The following is a 17,919-nucleotide window of genomic DNA, read 5'->3' as shown; positions in this document are numbered from 1 at the left end:
TATTGTAAATAATGCTGCAATGAACAGAGGGTGATCTCTCTTCGAATTAGTGTTTTTGTTTTCTTCAGATAAATATCTAGAAATGGAATTGCTGGGTCATATTGTAGTTCTATTTTTAATTTTTTGCAGAGCCTCCATATCGTTTTCCGTAGTGGCTGCACCATTTCGCTACCCCAACAGTGCACGAGGGTTCTCTTTTCTCCACATCTTTGCCAACACTCGCCATTTATCTTTTTGGGAATAGCCATTCCGATAGGTGCGAGGTGATGTCTCATGGTGGTTTTAATTCACGTTTCCCTGATGATTCGTGATGCTGAGCATCTTTTCATGTACCTGTTAGCCGTCTGTATGTTCTCACAGAAGAAGTGTCTATTCAGGTCCTCTGCCTATTTTTTAAGTGGAATGTTTTCTGTTTGTTTGTTTTTTTTTAATGTCGAGTTGTATGAGTTCTTTATAAATTTTTGGATATTAATCCTTCATCATGTATATCATTTCCAAATATCTTCTCCCGTTCAGTCAGTTGCATTTTCATTTTGTTGATGGTTTCCTTCATTATTCTTAACCATTATGCCCTCGTTCTTAACCACCTTCCTTCGTAAATGATCTTAGCAAATGATCTTAGTAAATAGTAGCTGGTAGCTGGTAATGGAGGTCTGTAATTCTTTATCATAAGCTCATGGAAAGTCAGATGTGTTTTGAGATTCAGAAATTTAGGAATGACAGGAAAGTCGTAGTTGGTCTGTACTGTGTGTCATATGATAACCAGTGGGGACTGAGCAAAGAGCCCTCTCTCACACATGCACACGCACCACGAAGAAGAAGAAAGAGGAAGAGTGGGGGGGTGGGCCAGGAGGAAGAAGAAGATGAAGACAGTGAAAGAGAAATCAAAACTTTGGATTTTAAAGCTTTGGGGATTTCAGAACTGCAGAAAGAAGATTGCGACTTCTAGTAATAAAACTATTAGCAATAATTATACACACAATAAATGATGACTGTTGTTATTACAACTTTTATGACTCTTGTTTTACCGGATGAGCTCATAGTAAAATGGACTGAGAAGTGTTTCTCAGGTAACTGATGGGGCAGGTGGAGAAGATGCAAGGCACAGGGCCGGGTCTGCACCCCGTCTCACACGTGTCGGTCTCTCTGCTCTTCCTAGTATGACTTCATGGAGCGTCTGGACGGGAAGGAGAAGTGGAGTGTGGTCGAGTCCCCCAGGGAACGCCGAAGCATACAGACCCTGGTTCAAAACGAAGCCGTGTTTGTGCAGTACCTGGACGCGGGCCTGTGGCACCTGGCTTTCTACAATGACGGCAAAGACAAAGAGCTGGTTTCCTTCAACACGGTCGTCTTGGGTAGGTATGGGGTCTTTGAGGTGGGATGCCCAGGAGGGAAGGGCGGAAACGTTACCGGCTTCTCTGTGGATGGCACATCGTCCAGAAGTGTGCAGATGACCAAACCGGAAGCCTTAATTTGGGCCTCACTTCATCACCCACCTAAAATGAGCCCTGATTAAAATACAAATACTGATATGGTTCCATAGGGTAGCAGTTAGCATATCTGGTTTGCACACAGAAGGTCCCAGGTTCACGCCCCAGTGGAGCCATGGTCCATGGTCTATGGCCATGCCACCTTGAACAAGCCCAATGTCTGATCTTGGAAGCTAAGCAGGGTCAGGCCTGCTTAGTACTGGATGGGAGACCACCTAGGAAGACCAGGTGCTGCAGGCATAAATAATAATAAATTTGAAAAATAATAAAATAAAATACAAATGCTGCTTAAAACATGAAAGAGCCACTATGAGTCCCAAGGATTCAGTCATGGTGAAAGGCTAGGTCACACCAACTGGCTGAAGTCCTGGCCACACAACCTAGGTCAATCCTTGGACTTTCAGAAATCTCAGTTTCCTTGTGGTAAAGCAGAATTACCCGGAGCCTGCCCACCAGGCTCTTGGGATGATTAAATAAAATAAAGTGTATAAATCTCTAAATGTGTAGTAGAGACAATAAATTCTGACTTCACATCAGCTCAGAATTTCTCTTAAAAATTGAGAAAAGCTCAAAATAACTTTAAAAAGAAAACTTAAAAATAAATCAGGAAAAAAAAATGGAGATGTAAGAAAAAAATTATAACTTTGTTCCCAAGCAGGTAAATCTCAAAGTGCTTTAATTTAGTACTTGTCACTTTTGGCATGTTTTAGCCCTGCTTTTTATTAGCTATCAAAGGAAAAGCTAAAGTTTTATCCCAAATTTCCGTGTGTGTGTGTGTGTGTATGTGTGTGTGTGTGTGTCTGTATAAACCCCTAAAAGGGCCATTAGTCTGAGATTTCACGAAGCATTTTTCATTAGCATCATTTTGTCATTAGGTTTTAATCTTCTTACCAATGATAGTAACAGATCCTGGGTAGACAGACCCTCTCTGAATCAGGGCAGGCCGTAGACCCATTTCCCAGAGGAATAAACTGAGGTTCAGAAAACCGAGTCCGTCAGGGTCCCAGGAAATGAAAGCGGTGGGCGTGGCGTGGGCTCCTGGGCTTTGCCCATCACACTTCTGCAGCACCAATGCGGTCCCGACGGCATCTGGCTGCAGATCTTGAGGTTCCTTGAAGGAGCCTAGACGAGACGATCTCGTGCGGAAAGGCCCTGTCAATCCAGGATCAAATCCCAGCCTGTCTTGCCCACATCCTCCCTGGGAAGGTCACTTTTCCCCCTGAGCCTCTGTGTCATCGCGCAAAGGCGGTGAGCAAGTCCACAGAGGGAAGGGTGATGTGTATCACGTGTGGAATGTGCCTGGGATGGAGAAGGTGGTCATTAAAGGGGAGCCAATGATTGGGAACATGTCTCGTACAGCCATTTTTCTGTTAACTGCCTTCAAAGAACTTCTCTACTGGCCTTACGTATTTCTCTGAGGGGTTCCTTGATTCTTGAAAGATCTATATAAGCCAATCTGACATTCAAGTGGCATTTTTATGGCTTCAGAATGGCATAAAATCAGAGAGAATTTGATATTAACCATAGGATTGAAATTCATCCTTATTCCCTCTGCTAAGGAAAGATTGGTTCTATCGGGGCAACTGAGTGCTCCAAAGCAGGGGTTGGCACTCTAGAACCCATGGGCAGAGTCTGGCCCATTGTCTGTTTTTTACAAATAAAGTTTTATTAGAGCACAGACATGTTCATCTGTTTACATGTTGTCTGTGGCAGCTAAAATGACAGAGCTGAGTATTCGCAAGAGACAATCTGGCTCACAAAGCCTAAGTATTTATTTTCTGTGCTTTTACGGAAAAAGTTTGCCAACCCCTGCTCTAAACTACTGACATAAAGTTTATATGATGGAAGTCACTAGAGAAGTCATCCACAGTTAGGAAAGATTTCCAGGATCAGGTTTTGTATCAACAGGGGGGAAACATAAAAAGGTAAAAACCAAAACCAGCTCACAAAAGGAAGACAGTGGCAACACATTCAGAACAAGTTTTGAGATGTCGAGGTCAAAAAACAATCTTTAGCTTAAGAAATGAAGAGAAATGATACCGTTTTTGTCACCCTGTATTTGAACTCGAAAGGCTTGACACATGTATGACAGTACACATCACACACAGTAGCTGGCTGAGTTGGAGGAGTCTACAAGGACTCAGCAGACGGGTTAATCACAAAAACAACAACAACTACACAGTTACAGAGCAACGGCTGTGTGCCAGCCCCTGGATCAGGCCCTTTTGTGGGGACGAGCTCAGTCGACTCATGGAGTAGCCATATGAGGTAGGTACTGTGAGATTCTTGTTTTCCAGTTGAGGAAGCCAGGACCGAGGGAAGTTAAACAACTTACCCAAGGCCTCACACAGCTAGTAAGAGCCCCGTGGAGTCAGGATTCAGACTGTCCAGAGGCTGTGCTCATAACCACTGGATTGCTTTGCACTCCCGCCAAGCAAATCCCTCTCTGCCTGCACAGCAATGTTTCTGGGGGCCAGATTATCTCATAATGACTTCTGCCCCCATCTTCTTTAGCCACATAGACCCAGATGTTGCGGTAGTGAAATGCCCTGCCCCCCAGGCCATGACCCTCACTCACCCGTCAGCCGGAGCTGGGAATAGCAATTCCCCCAGAAGAATTCTCTCATCTGGACTGTAGTTCAAAGAGAAAGTCAGAGGTAATCAGCCTAATAGCTGGGCAGACATCTTGATAGAGCAATGATAGTGATTGGCCTGAAATACAGAGAAAAGAACAGTGTTTTACGTGGCTCAGGGTTCTCCCACACGAATCTATCGTCAGAACTTTCTTCATCGGGAGCAAGCAAGAGCACCAGAGGCCCCTGTGATGTTAGCCGGGTGTTGACCAGCCATCACACTAAATATACCTTTGACTCCGGGAAGTCTTGCGATGCATTTTTGAGAGAGGCAGCCTCCTTTCAGAAGTGGGTCTCGTCTCAGGGGACAGCAGAGTAGGACTCCTGAAGCGCAGTGCGACTTAGCAAAGGCTAGCCTCCTCATGGGCCAAAGTCCCATTTCCTGGGCTTACGCTCATCACTTGCCACAGTTCCCTCAAGAAAACTTAAACCAAGTTGACAAGAAGGAAAGCTGATAATGTCTCAGTAGTAATATTTCACTGAGTATTGGGGTAAGGGGGCAGAAAGGGTGGGCTCCTTTAATACTTGAGCAGTGCCAAATTTTTTTTCCCTCAAAAACTGTGGAAGTGCTTCAACTAGAAGACCTTGGGAAAATTAAATGAAAAATACTCTTAGTTACAGTTTTTGCTTATTTTGGATTCTCCTACCCTCCTACATATATGTATATGTGCACGTGCGTGCGTGCGCGCGTGCACGCGCACACACACACATACACACCCATTTTGACAGCCATTTACCAAGGACCTACTGTGTAGCAAGCGTGGAGAACACCTGGGTGAGAGGTTCCAATCTGGTCTCTTCCTCAGGGAGCTCGAGAGAAGATAGGGATGTAAAAAGGCAATATAGGAGCTACAGGAACCTGGAGGACAGGTACACAGGGAAGGGAGGAAGGAAGATGCTCAGAAGCTAACTCTTCTCAACTGAGACTTAAGGGTAAATGCCTCAGCTAAAGGGCAAGGGAGGCCTTCCAGCCCAACAAGGAGCCTGAGCAAAGACCTCTGTCCTTTTGCTGGCAAAGAGCTCCCGAACCATCACAGCTAGATTGTTCGTTCTCAGTGATCTCAATCTCCACCAAAGCTTCCCCAGACCAGATGCTCAGTGAGAAGCAATCTCTCCTCCTCTGGAGCAGTGACTTCCTAAAATACAAGCTGGATAATGCCAGTTCCTACATTTAAAACTTTTCATCTGTTCCCACTGGATACAATCCAACTCCTCTATGTGGTCTCCAGGTCCCTGGGTGATCTGTCCCCCTGCCTGGATCTCTCCAAACTCATCTCTGTCACTGTCTTCCTGGTTCATCACCCTCCAGCCGCATCGGATCCAGTTCTGCTCTTTCCTACCTCAGGGCCTTGGCATAAGCTGTCTCTCCTGCCTGGAATACTCTTCTCCTAGCTCTTCACTGGCCTGATCCAGCTCACCCTGAAATGTCACCTGAAGAGAACAGAGAGGCCCTCCCTGACCATCCTCTCTAAGTAGCTTCCTCCCGTTACTCCCAAAGCACTCACCAGTTTTTGTTTTGCTCGTTTAACGATTTCGAGTGCTTTATATTCTCTATGACCACGGGACTGTGTCTGTATTATTCACCACTATATTCACCAATGCCTTGCACAGTGCCTTGCATATAGTAGCTGCTCGGTTAATAACGTAAACCATCTGTCGAGAACAGTGACAGCTCTGAGATCTCACCCTAATTGTAAACTGACACATCACCTGGCACAGTTTCTTAGCTATCAGAAGACGTGAGACTCCTGGTCAGAGACAACAGACTTTCTTACTCAGCATGCAGTATCCCGGGTATTCGCACGTGTGCCAGTTCCCCGAGCCCTAGTTCTCACAGGGCAGCATGACCAGGGCCAGGTGACACATGCACCTGTAGTGGGCTGAAATACAGGAGAGAGTTCTGAGTCTACTCTACCTGAGTCCCTTAGAATGTGCGGTGAGCCGGCCTAGTCTCTGCCCCAGAGGGTGCCATCGTTTTCATTATGCTGGACAGTAAGTAAGCTTGCCCATGGCTCCAGCGACAGATAATATCTCTCTCTTCCAAGGCTGTTCTCCAAACAGACAATCTCACAAAGTTAGTCCAGAACTAAGGCAGTATGTGCCTCTGCTTACAAGATGTATGGAAGCACAAGAGACCCGTGGAGAATTATCTCTTAATATCATGTGAAATTGCTGACTTTTGACCTGCAAAAGCAGCTCCTTCATATGATTCAACCTAATGCATTTGAATGAATGAGCGAGTAAATGATGGATGGACAGAACAATTAGGTCGCCACTTGGATGCTTCTCAGCCCACTTCTATAGGGCCGACCTCAAGGCATTTCAGCCTCAAGTGTTAATTGTTTGACATGAAAGAGATTGGCTTGATGATAGAGTCTATAGTTTGTTGTTCGTTTGTTTGTTTGTTTTATTGTTGTTATTCTTTGAGTCTACAGTTTTTTACCCGATTTTGAAAAAGCAAATACACTCATTGAGTTCTCCTCAGAGTGCCAGCAACCAACTACAGTCTGGTTCTGCAGAAAGAACGCTGAGAAGTAAAGAAGTAAGACACGGTAGACAGCAAGCCCTACCACTTGGTTTGGTTTTTCGGTCCAGATTAGCAATAAATGGGAAATTTGATTTAGAGGAGGAACCACCTTGGCCACTCCCAGGTGACCCCATTGGGAACAATTAGACTTGAGAATCTTTAATGCAACAGCACCAAATCCATGTCCCCAGCTCTCCAAGGGCTGTGTCATGTCACGTTTCAGGCATAGTGGCTTGTTTTTCTTGTTTCATCATCTTAGTAAGTTGGAGCCTAAAAAGTCCAAATGAGTTTAAAGCAAAAGTGAGGATAACAATAATTCTAAAAGAATGAGGATAACAATAATTCTAAAAGAATACATCTCTTTCTGTGCAGACACAAACCAACAAGAAAAAGTTCCAAAACGATCCCTTTGCAGGTACAGGTATTACCTGAGAGTTCAGGTAGAAAGGTAAATCATAGAATAAGATGGCCATGCAGGTTGGAACTAATTGATTTTCATGAAAAATAAGAACCACTAAGCTAGGCATAAAAGAACTTTTATAAAATCTAAAACCTACTACTCAGTGAATCCCAAAATTATACCTAAATTTATCAGTCATGTAGTTGGGTTTTTCTTTTGTTAGAATTCCTTAAAGCAGGGAATTTTTTAAATCTACAAAACTGAGGTCAAGGACAACCACTGTCATTTGGAGAACCCTCCTCTGTACCTGGGGCACGAGCTGGCGCCCCACATGTCAGCCCAGCTCTCCAAGTGGTAACGATATGTGGGGGCTGGGGGAGGTCACCATTCAAACATGGGAAATTTCAGCTTTTAAATCCAGATAACTAGGGATTTTTGTTGTTGTTGTTGTTTGGTTGGTTGGTTGGTTCGGTTTGGTTTTGAAAGCAGAAACTGCGGCAGTACCAGCCCTGCAGCCCTGCCTGGTTGCACGGAGGGCGGTGGTCAGTCCCACACACTGCCCGAGCTGCCCTGGTCCCCACTGCTCCCTATTGTGTTCCTTTTACTCGCTCATACTTCTCCCTACCGGTCCCCTGAGGTTGCTACTGCTGGTCTTTAAAAACGGTGGATGATGATTATTGCTTCAGCTGCAGGCAGAGAAATAGGCAGTTACCAAATTTCTCATTTTCGTTTCAGATTCTGTGCAAGACTGTCCCCGTAACTGCCACGGGAATGGCGAGTGCGTTTCCGGGATGTGTCACTGCTTCCCAGGATTTCTAGGCGCAGACTGTGCTAAAGGTATTTGCCACCTCTTCCTCGGTATGGTTGGAAAAAGGAACAGAGAAGATGAGAAAGCTGGGGTGCGCAGGTAGCCTCCCAAATAATTCCACTGGGACATCTCGAAAGCCCGTGCATGCTAGAAGACCTGATCCTTTGGCAAAGAGTAGGCTTTGATATATGACAATTGGCCAATATACCTGTAGGAGCAGGGCAGTTATCGTTGGCACCAAGGTGTGCTGAGAAGAAAGATGTGCTAAAAATGAGATGGCTGGATTTCCTGTAAAAGCAGAAGTGAATTACCATCACTCCTTTCTTATAATCATTAACTTCTATGTAATGGAAGATTAAGCATCTCAGGGTTAGTAAATTTCATTCATTCTGGCCAGCTACGCTCTTCATCTGAGAAGCACTATTTATCTTGGTGGAATCAGTTTTAAATTGTATTATTAATTTATCTACACTACTTTGCACAGAATGGTCGGGGCCCTGGGATTCATGGGGGAAAGGTAATGTAAGAAAGAAAATGAGTCTCAGAAGAACAGGGACTTAGGAGCTGCATACCTAGCTTGCAGGAGACCTTGAGCATGACCTTCAAGTGGTACAGTCAGATGCAAGTGGAGAACAGAGCTTCTCACACTTTTTAGACAAGGTGCACATGCACGTGCGCGCACACACACACAAGTGTATAAGCTGGAGAAATACAACTCTAAATTGAAATAAGCAACACTTATCTTTATGTTTCTTTTCTATTCTACCTTATTTCATTAAAAAAAAAAAAAAGTACTGGTTAATACCGATTCCCCACCCACCAGTAGATTAGACCCGTCTGATAAACAGTGGTGGAGCCGTTCCGAGCCCTTCCTCAGAGCTTCGGGGCCCAGCTCTGCCCCTGCGTTACTCTGTATCTCTCGAGCAAGCGAGCGAACGTTTCTGAATCCCTATTTCCTCCTCGCAAAGGTGGGGAGTTCTTTCATCAGTTCCTTGCGAGCAGGATGTAGCACGCCCAAAAGCCCTTGGCAGAACACGCAGCGAGCCCTCATTGGGTTTGATTTTACTATTTTTTATTTATGCGTATCATATTATATTTATTTATATATTTGTAGAATCTTTTCGTTATTTTAATGTGCTCTTCATTTAAAGACCATCCGGCCCTGAGATTCTGAGAGAGAGGCAATTACGAATACAGCTGTTCTGTAAATTGTGAATGGTGCCAAATGCCACTCCTCTTTCCCATGCTCACCGCAGTTGCTGGGGGGAGAAAAAAAAAAATCATATTACATGTATTCTCAATAATTTCAAAGATTTGCTATTCCCAACCTTCTGAATGCTGACTGATAAGTGAATGAAGCATTTGTGTGCTTGAAGTTCTGGATTTGGTTGCACCTGTGTAAGGCTAATTCCTAAATGACAACTCAACAGACCTATCTTTCATCACACGGTAATGTGAAAGGGTTGGTCAACTTGTCAGAAACAAAGAGAAAAGAGAGCAGGAGGCCACCAGACCATCTCTTGGCTGTCCGTCACCTTAGCACACGCTTCCCAATGGCCTGGGGACACAGTGCCCAGTAGACAGTGGAGCCTGGAGCCTCCACCAGCGTGTGCTTTGCTCAGCCTCCGACGGGTGCTGATGGAGGAAGGCAGGAGGCACACTGCATCGCCATGCCGAGCGCTTTCCCGAGCAAGGGCTTTAAAGGAGAGAAAACCTCAATATCATTTGAATGGCTTTTCTTGCATAATCTAATTTTCCTGGGAGTGAAGGCATTGATGAGAGGAAGGACAGTATAGTCCTTTTCTATGTGGCTGCAAATGGGCTGAACACTCAGCTGCACAGGCTGTGAGCTGTAAATGTATATTAACACTGACACACATCGATGTATTATTAATCCTGAAAACCATGTGTGCTCTGGCTGCACATCCAGTTACTGGCCTTTCAGCCCTAAGTACCCCAGCCATTTAAGAACCCTTCGCTCTAAATCCATTTGCAGACAAGCGTCTATTCTGCATTATGGATCTGTAATGGGGTGTGCATTTAGCTGCTTAAAAGGACTCTCGGTGTGTTTTGCATTCACCACCTGTCCTGCGGCTGGGCGGACGCTCCCAGTGTGCATTAGCCATGGTTTATAATTGATCCTGGCGAAACAAATATTGAGTGGCTCCTGCATACTCAGGAGATGTTCCTGAAGTCGGCCTTTGAACTTGTACATTTTAATTTAGCGGCTGATGCATACAATAGACAAAATTAAAGTGTTTAAGGAATAAAATTGCTTTCTCCTTCTTTCCCCCCTTTATTCTCAGCAAAGTTGGCTTAAGAGTATTAGAAATAAGCTTCTATATCTTTGCCCCAAAGATATTTCTTCCTTCCTATTTTTGAAACGGACACAGTTTAAGCTATTTCGTTGACAGCACCAGCTTTCTTGTTATTCTAAGCCTCTCTTTCCCAAACTGTCCTCTTCCACGTACCACCTTTATAATTTTTGCCCAATTCACAAGCCATCAGTGTTGTTGTTTACTTAACATATTTCCTTAAGTCAGCTCATCACGTTTACGGAGATAAATTTATCTCCAAAGAAACAATGTCAAAATCAAGAATTTTTTTCAAAAAAGGAAAAACTGGAGTCGATTGCAATAAATAGAAAATGTTAATACCACCTTTGACCCTGTCAAGAGAGTAGTCTTTTCACTGTGGTGAGCACGCTTCCCAGTCAACTTCTCACACACTTATTTCCATTAAAGATCCCTAAAGCAGACCTGAGCATGTGGGAGCCAGGACAGCTCCTAGAGAGAGAGACTCACGCCCGGAACACCTCATCTCCTGAGTATTGGCCCTTGGAAACAACAGAATTCGCTAACTATACTTGAATGGTAATGCAAGAACCCAGTAAAAACAGGCACCCAGTTTAACTGTGCCAGCTGCCAACAGGTGCCTCCGCCAGTTAGCGCCAGACTTGCTTGTGGAATGTTAAGTCTCTACTTCAGATTATTTTTAAATAACAATAGTTATTAAGTACTAAATATGTACGAGGCATTACACAGAGTACTTAATACACACTCTTATTCAGCCTCGTAGCAACAATATGAAATAAATCCCATTTTAATCAACTTTACCAATGTTTACAGCTTTTTTATATTGAGGAAATCATTTTAGACTTGCAGACAAATTGCAAAAAATAGCACATGGAGTTCCCCCCGCTTTCCCTAATGTCAACACTTTAGATTATCACAGCTCCGTTATTGAAACCAGAAAATTAACATCGATGCAATACCATTGACTAACTTACAGACTTTTTTTTTTTTTTCTATAATTTTGCTCTTTTTTTTCTGGTCCAAATCCCACACAGCATTTAGTCGTCATCCCTTCCAACCTGCGAGCGTCTCAGTCTTTTCCTTGTCGTTCGTGTTTTCCATGACCTTGACCGATTCGAAGAGCACTGTCGGATATTTTGTGGTATGTCCTTCAGTGCGGGTTTACCTGATGGTTTCCTGTGGCTGGATTGAGGTTATGCATTTTCAGCAAGATGCCGTGCTGTTCTCGGTGACTCATATCAAAGATGCACTTCTGATTTTTAATAAGAAAATTTTAAATGTGGTTGCGCGTGAATGTGTGTACGTGTGTACCTTCTCCCCTCCCCACCTGCCTCCCCAACCCTCTTACACATAACGCAGAGACATCGGAACACTTTATCCCATTGGCCCTGCACAATTTGTCAGTGTCTATAAAATTTGCCACTCGCAGACAACTTTTGAGCCCAAGAAGCTCCTAGTTGTTAGCAGGAGGTAACCCGGAGCAGACAGGGTGAGGTAATGGTGCTAGCACGTGCCGAGAGGAAAGACAGCTGGTCCCAGGCTCTCGCTACCCAGAATGGCGCATGCCGTCTCCTGGCTGTGGCCCACACTCATTTCCCTTCCTCTTGATAGAAGCCCTGAGGAGGGCCTGGCCTTCATCACAAATTCTCAGTCACCTTTGTCCCGTCACTGGCAGCAGTGCCCAAGATGCCTCCAGGTCTGCCAGTCTCTGCTACCGGCAGCCAGCAGACTCAGGCCCTCCTGCCAGGGGGAGAATTTACCACATTAGCAAGTGAGATTCCCATCACCTCTGAGTGACCGGGTGTGTGTCCTAGTGACAGAAATAGGGACTTACTCTCTTGAGCTCACAGTGAGCCCCCAGTGCCCCCGGATGTGCAGTGCAGGCGGCAGGTCCTTGTCAAACCTACCACTCTGCATCAGGCTCCGGAAGACATCCTCGCTGTGCGTGGAGGCATCAGACAGCATGCGTTTGCAGAGCATGCTTTCCTCAGCCCCCACAGAGGTGGGGCCCCGAGAGCCCCAAACGTCTAAGTGGAGCTGACCCTCACACTGAAAGAGCACCTAAGGGTTCTAACACATTGTTCCAAGTCAGTCGAAGGAACAGAAGTTATTTCTGCATCCATCAAAGGCTTAACTGTGTGCCTGCCATGAGCCAGGTACTGCACTAAGTGCCAAAAATACAATGAAGGGCAGCAGTGCCATGGCCCCGCCTTCTGACGGCTTCCGGGCTGATGGCTGCATGTGATAAATGTACGTTATGTCGGAAATGCTGTGGTGTGGACTTGGAATGCTGTAGACGTCACAAAGGAGATGATAAGAAAAACTTCTGAAGCCATGAAGTATGTACGGATCTATGAAAATAGCCAAAGAGCATCAGGGAACATGCAGAAAGTGTCTAGTAAAGTGACTACGCTGAATAGTGTCTTTCAATATAGAATTTCATTAATCGCGCGCTGTAATAGGCAATCTGTTCAGATTTGGGGCTGGAGGAAAAATGGCATTTCTTTCCTGGTAATTTGTACCATTTTCCACCAGGTGCCCCTCCTGTCCAGCTATAATTATGCTTATTATTCAAGTTATTGTTTAGTCTACAGTTTCTGATTATTGCTATTCCCTTTGCATGACTTTCTCATTACTTTAATGTTATTTCTTTGTGGGCCAGATGCTTTTTAATTATGATTCCTTTTTTCTTTTACTTACTTTGATTTGAAGATCTTCCACTGACTTAAAGTGCTTCCCTGGGTTAGTTGTACGTCAGCCTTGCATTTCAGACGAGACCCAAGGCTTCTGATGATTCTGTTTTGACACTGACTCCTCAGATGGCTTATTTGGGTCTGAGTTTGAGGCCCCAACCAGCAGCAGAAACTTAACACACCAGAGCTGTACATGTTAGGTAATGCGTATTTAATAGCTATTAGAAATGACAACTCCTGCTGCTGAACAGCTGTCAGGGGAAGGCCCAGAAATGCCACAGCCACAGGAACATAAAGCCTTCTCCCTAGGGGCTGGTCTCGGCTCCTACCCAGCTTCTGCGGAGCCTTGAAAAAAAGAGAACGGGGATCTTGCCGTCTTAATCTTGTTACCAGCCCCTCAGATGATAATCGCCATCATAGCCGACATGTACGAAGTCCTTACTATGCGCCAACCACTGTAGTGAGAACTGCATAATTCTCTCATTTAATCATCAGTAGCCCTGTTTGAAAGATGCTTAGTATCCCCTTGTAGAAATGAGGAAAATGAAGCACAGAGAGGTTAAAGAACTGCTCGAAATCACTCAGCCAGTCCGTGGCATCGCTGGGATTCAAACCAGGCCGTCTGGCGAGGACTCTGACTGCTAGACCAGCCATGAGATTCACCTCAGAAGATGTGCTTCCAGGCACATCTAGCCTGTGGTTCCACACTGGGACTTAGGCATGAGCCCGAGAAAACTTTTTCAGGAGAGGAAACGAGGGTCTACTCGGTAGAAAGTGACAGAGCCAGTTTCCCAAACAAAGCCTGTCTGACTCCGGAGCCCGGTCTCGGAACCTCTGTCCTCCAGCCTCCAGGTACATTCCATCACCTCGCTCACCCGTCCTCCGCCAGCTCCTGCTTCCTGGGCTTCCAACAGGCTCTACTCCACGTTTGCTCTCTGCCGTCACAAACACCGTCCTGTGCCTCTCCTCGATGGCATCCCTCCCGCCCTCCACCCACATCACCCCCCCCGAGCTCTCAGGAACATGTCACTACCCTCCCTTGGTGGCTCCTAGTTGCCTCCCGCCGCGGCTGTCAAGCTGTGGTTTCAAGACGTTTATCTAGTGAAATTGTGATAAATGCATATCCCCAGGCTCTCGTCCCACGCGAGCCGATTCTGAATCCATAGGACTGGTGTGTGACTCAGGCATGTGCATTTTTAATAAGCTTCTCCGGGTTTCTGATGCAGGTGGTCAGGGGCCATATTCTGAAAAGAAAGAATACATCTCGTAGAATGCTGCTCGAGGTCCTCCTTGGTCTAGGCTTACTTCTGCACCATCATCTCTCACTAAGGCACGCACGCCCTAGGTTCCAGATACATGTCCCTCCTAAATACAATGGTCCTGCTTCCTCCTCTCTACTACGGCGATTTTCTCGGCAGGAACGTTCTCCTCAGTCCCAGCCTTTCCTATCGAACAGCTGCTCATCCTTGAAGGTCAAGTTCATAGGTCACAACCTGCCCGAAGCACCACCAGATAAGAACCGAGCTCGGCAACGTCTCGGCCCTTCCTTCCTGCTGCGCCATGTTTTCGCTGGGCGGTTACATCCGATTCTCCAGCTGGATCACAAGCCTCCAGCTTCCTCTCCGTCTTTCCCTGAACCTAGTTTGCTATTCAGGAAATAATACGTGCTCTCCCCATGTCGGATGACTTGATTTTGGGGGACATGGCTTAGCAAGGTGAAAATGTGGCCAGAAAATGTGCGGGAACCAAAATGAGTCCCGGGGAACAAGTTTCTGATTTGTCCAGTTTAATCACGCAGGACTGCATCCGCCAGCTTTGCGGGACAAACTTAAATGAAGGAAGGGAGGAAATGAGAGCAGGAGGGAGAAAAGGAGGAATGAAAAAAAAAGAAGAAGAAATGGAAAGAGTTTACAGAAAAGAAGCACCATTTATTCTACAGTTTTACAGGTGTTATCTCAGAAGAACGGGGTGATGAAGAATGAAAGCTACAGAGATCGAGTCCATGCTCCTCTACCTATTACTGAGCCTCTCTGAGCCTTGGCTTCCTCATGCATTAAATGGGGCAGGACAGCAGCAATCCACCAGTTGCACTGTTTTGAGGACTAAAAAGTAAATACGTTTGAAGAGTGTAGAACTGTGCTTGGCGTGTGTTAAATGCTCCATAAATATTAGCTAATATTAATCTACCCAACTAGCCTTTGAAATCTTGTTATTATCACTATTTTACCAGAGAAAGAGAAACTCAGAGAAAGTAAGCTACTTGTCCAAGGTCATGTCACAGGGCTAGAATTTGAAGCCACATCTGGCTGGCTCTGAAGCTTGTGGCCCTAATGGCCACACAGGAGAGAGACTTGACAGGAAGACCCCTGAATGGAGAGCAGTGACCACTCCCAAAGCCGCCACAGCTCAGGTCCCACCTGTTCTTCCGAAACAAACATGGATGCCCTCTAATTGTTCCTTCAGACCCTCCGTCTTTCCCACCTGTCTCCTGTCACCCCAGCTCCTCCCACAATCCCCATTAATGCAGACAGGCCAGGGGCGTGGCTCCGCCCGCAGGAGCTGTTCTGCAGCCCATTGCGACCTGAGGCTGAATCCCACCCCTCCATCCTCCCATCCCTGACCTGAGAAAACATGCAGGAAGTCCTCAGCAGCAAGGGCCCCGGATGAGAGCCGATCACTTGGGGAAAAATAGCGGAAGAATCACTGCCACGTGCTGAAGCCGAAGTACACGCCAGGCTCCGTGTGAAGGGATTTACCTGAATGATCTCATTTCATCTTCACAACACGTGGTGTTATCATCCCCATTTCACAGCTAAGGAAACGAAGGCTCAGAGAAGTTGAGGTCCGTGCCCGGTTATGGCTTTAGAACAATGCTCATTAGAATCGCTCAGCTTGCTGGGCTTCCCCCCAGAGTTTCTGGCTCAGTAGGTCTGGGGTCCGAACATCAGCCTGGGGAGTGTGATAAATAACCAAACAAACCCTCAGGCCTCATGGTGGACCCTCTGGATCAGAATCCACATTCTAACACATGCCCAGAGGGCTCAGGTGCACATTCAAGTCTGAGTCTTGATAACATTGTCCGTGAGCTCTGCTAAGAAGACCCAGAGAGAACAGGGGTCAGGAGAGGCAGCATCGCTTCTGTTTCTGCAAGCCATGCGGGCGTGGAGGAGGCCCACCTCCCCGCAGGAAGTTGCAGTGCCCTGTTCTTGGCATCCTCCCGCAAGTCCCACCCCGCATCCTCCAGAACGTGACCGCCCACAACGTCTCTCGTGCCTCCCGCATTACCAAACAGATCAAGTCACAGGGCTGACATCAGGCAACGTTCCCCCAAGTTAAACCGCTTCTGAGAGTAGAAACTTTTCTTTCTCCTTTTTAAACCACTAGGGAAGTCGCAGGACAGCCTTAGAAAGCAGAGCGCCTCACCCTGGGGACACTGGCTGTCGGCGTAGTGCACACAGAGCCGGGTGCTTTAGAAAAACCTTCATACTGGGAAATAGAGCAGTCTTTAGAGAGAAGGCTGGCTGGGGCAGGTGACATATAACGGTGATCTACCCTCTCCCGTTTCTTTATGACGCCATGACTCGGAACACTTTTCCCCCAGTTAGCAATAGCGATTATAAAATCTTATCCCTAGACTTCTTACGATGCGCCGGGCCCCGGGCAGAGCACTGTACACGCCTCATCTCATGTCATCCTCACAAAAACGGTGCGGAGTAGGGGCCCCAGGGTTCTCATCCCATTGGAAAGATAAAGAAATCAAGGCTGAAAATAAAGTGTCCTCAGCCACACGGCTGGTAAAAAAAAACGAAAGGAAATTTGCGTTGTCCAACTCATAAGCCTGTTCTGTGCCCAGTACTGTGTCTCCTGACGTCCGGCATCTTCAGGAAGCTTCTGTGCTTGTTGGACGCTGATAATCTGCAAATTCTTCTCGGTGTTTGAATCGCAGTCAGAATGCAAAGCTCCTTCAGTCTGGCCTTGAGCAACAAGAAAAGCTTATTGTGTACTCTAAAGAATTTAAATATTCATTATGTAATTAATGCTGCTTGGTAACACACACACACACACACAAGACTTTTTTAAAAACAGCTTAAGCACTTATCGATTGAGAACTTTTATAACTCTCAAAATGGAGGCATCCCCATATCTCTACAGGTATTTTAAATGAATTGAATTAATCATAGGCTTAAAAGTCTCTTGCGGTCTTCGTTAACTTCCCTGGGTTTAATTAAAACATCTGTGCACTTTTAATTTATCGATTCATCCAACTCATATGTCATGTTTTTAACACACCCCAGCATGCTCTGCATCATTTTTAACCCGATTTCCACTTAACTAAAGCAATTAAATTCACCCCGGATTAATTAAAGCATCTATACTTTCGTGCTTAAGTCAGCGTGTGCTTCTTTCCCCACATGGCTCCTGCATGTCAGAGATCTGACACACCTGATGAGTTTTTTGTCCTTCTGGAAATTCTTCCCTGAATCGCTTTCTCGCTTATTAATGTGCCATTTGACAAAACAGAAGTGAGGACGTTGGTGCGTCCGAACTTTGGCCTCTGAGCCGGAGTCTCTGCCCTGTCGGTCAGGAGCGTCCTTTGGTGTCCTCTTGTCTCGGGGGCCTGCTGGGTCTTGCCCCCATCAAGCCAGCAGAGTGTAGACTCTCGAGCGTCTGAGTGTTCCAGGCAGGAAGGCAGGCGGCTGGTCGGGTCACAGGTGACAATCGTGATGGGAAAGGCTGATAATCTTTGCGTCCGTGCTTTCATTACCCTTCCTTGGCTCTGCTCTCTAACTGCGTCACTCCTCCTACACGGGCAGTCCCTTACTGCTCTGCCCATTTAATAGAAAGGGAAAAATGAGGTACCAAGGTCAACAGGCTTCTCTGTGTATTCCAGGTATCAAGCTATCCAGATAGTGACAGTGACAAGTTATGTCCCCACCAGCTGTGTTGGACAGAGCACACTCCCCCTCAGCCGTGACAGCATTGGGCTTATCGGTTTTTTACATGTTGGGTTTTTTTTTTTTTCCCAATCTGATAAACAAGGATTCTCTCTTCT

The 17,919-nt window shown here is 46.0% G+C and overlaps 1 protein-coding gene across 13 annotated transcripts in view; it reads left to right on the top strand.

Annotated features, from left to right (window-relative positions):
• Positions 1-17,919, top strand: part of TENM2 (teneurin transmembrane protein 2) — a 2,693,686-nt gene that overhangs the window by 2,542,164 nt on the left and 133,603 nt on the right. For 12 of the 13 annotated variants that reach the window (XM_036224946.1, XM_036224945.1, XM_016151441.2 and 9 more), the window contains 2 exons: positions 1,160-1,355; positions 7,786-7,887. In XM_036224946.1, the coding sequence (XP_036080839.1) occupies positions 1,160-1,355; positions 7,786-7,887 (298 nt within the window). Of the gene's footprint in view, positions 1-1,138; positions 1,356-7,785; positions 7,888-17,919 lie in introns of those variants that run through there. The other variant, XM_016151451.2, reaches the window with a different exon arrangement.

Source organism: Rousettus aegyptiacus, unplaced genomic scaffold (assembly GCF_014176215.1).
Source record: "Rousettus aegyptiacus isolate mRouAeg1 unplaced genomic scaffold, mRouAeg1.p scaffold_m13_p_7, whole genome shotgun sequence".
Lineage (NCBI taxonomy): Eukaryota > Metazoa > Chordata > Mammalia > Chiroptera > Pteropodidae > Rousettus > Rousettus aegyptiacus.
The sequence above is the reverse complement of the archived record's forward strand: the minus strand, read 5'-3'. Positions and strand labels throughout refer to the sequence as shown.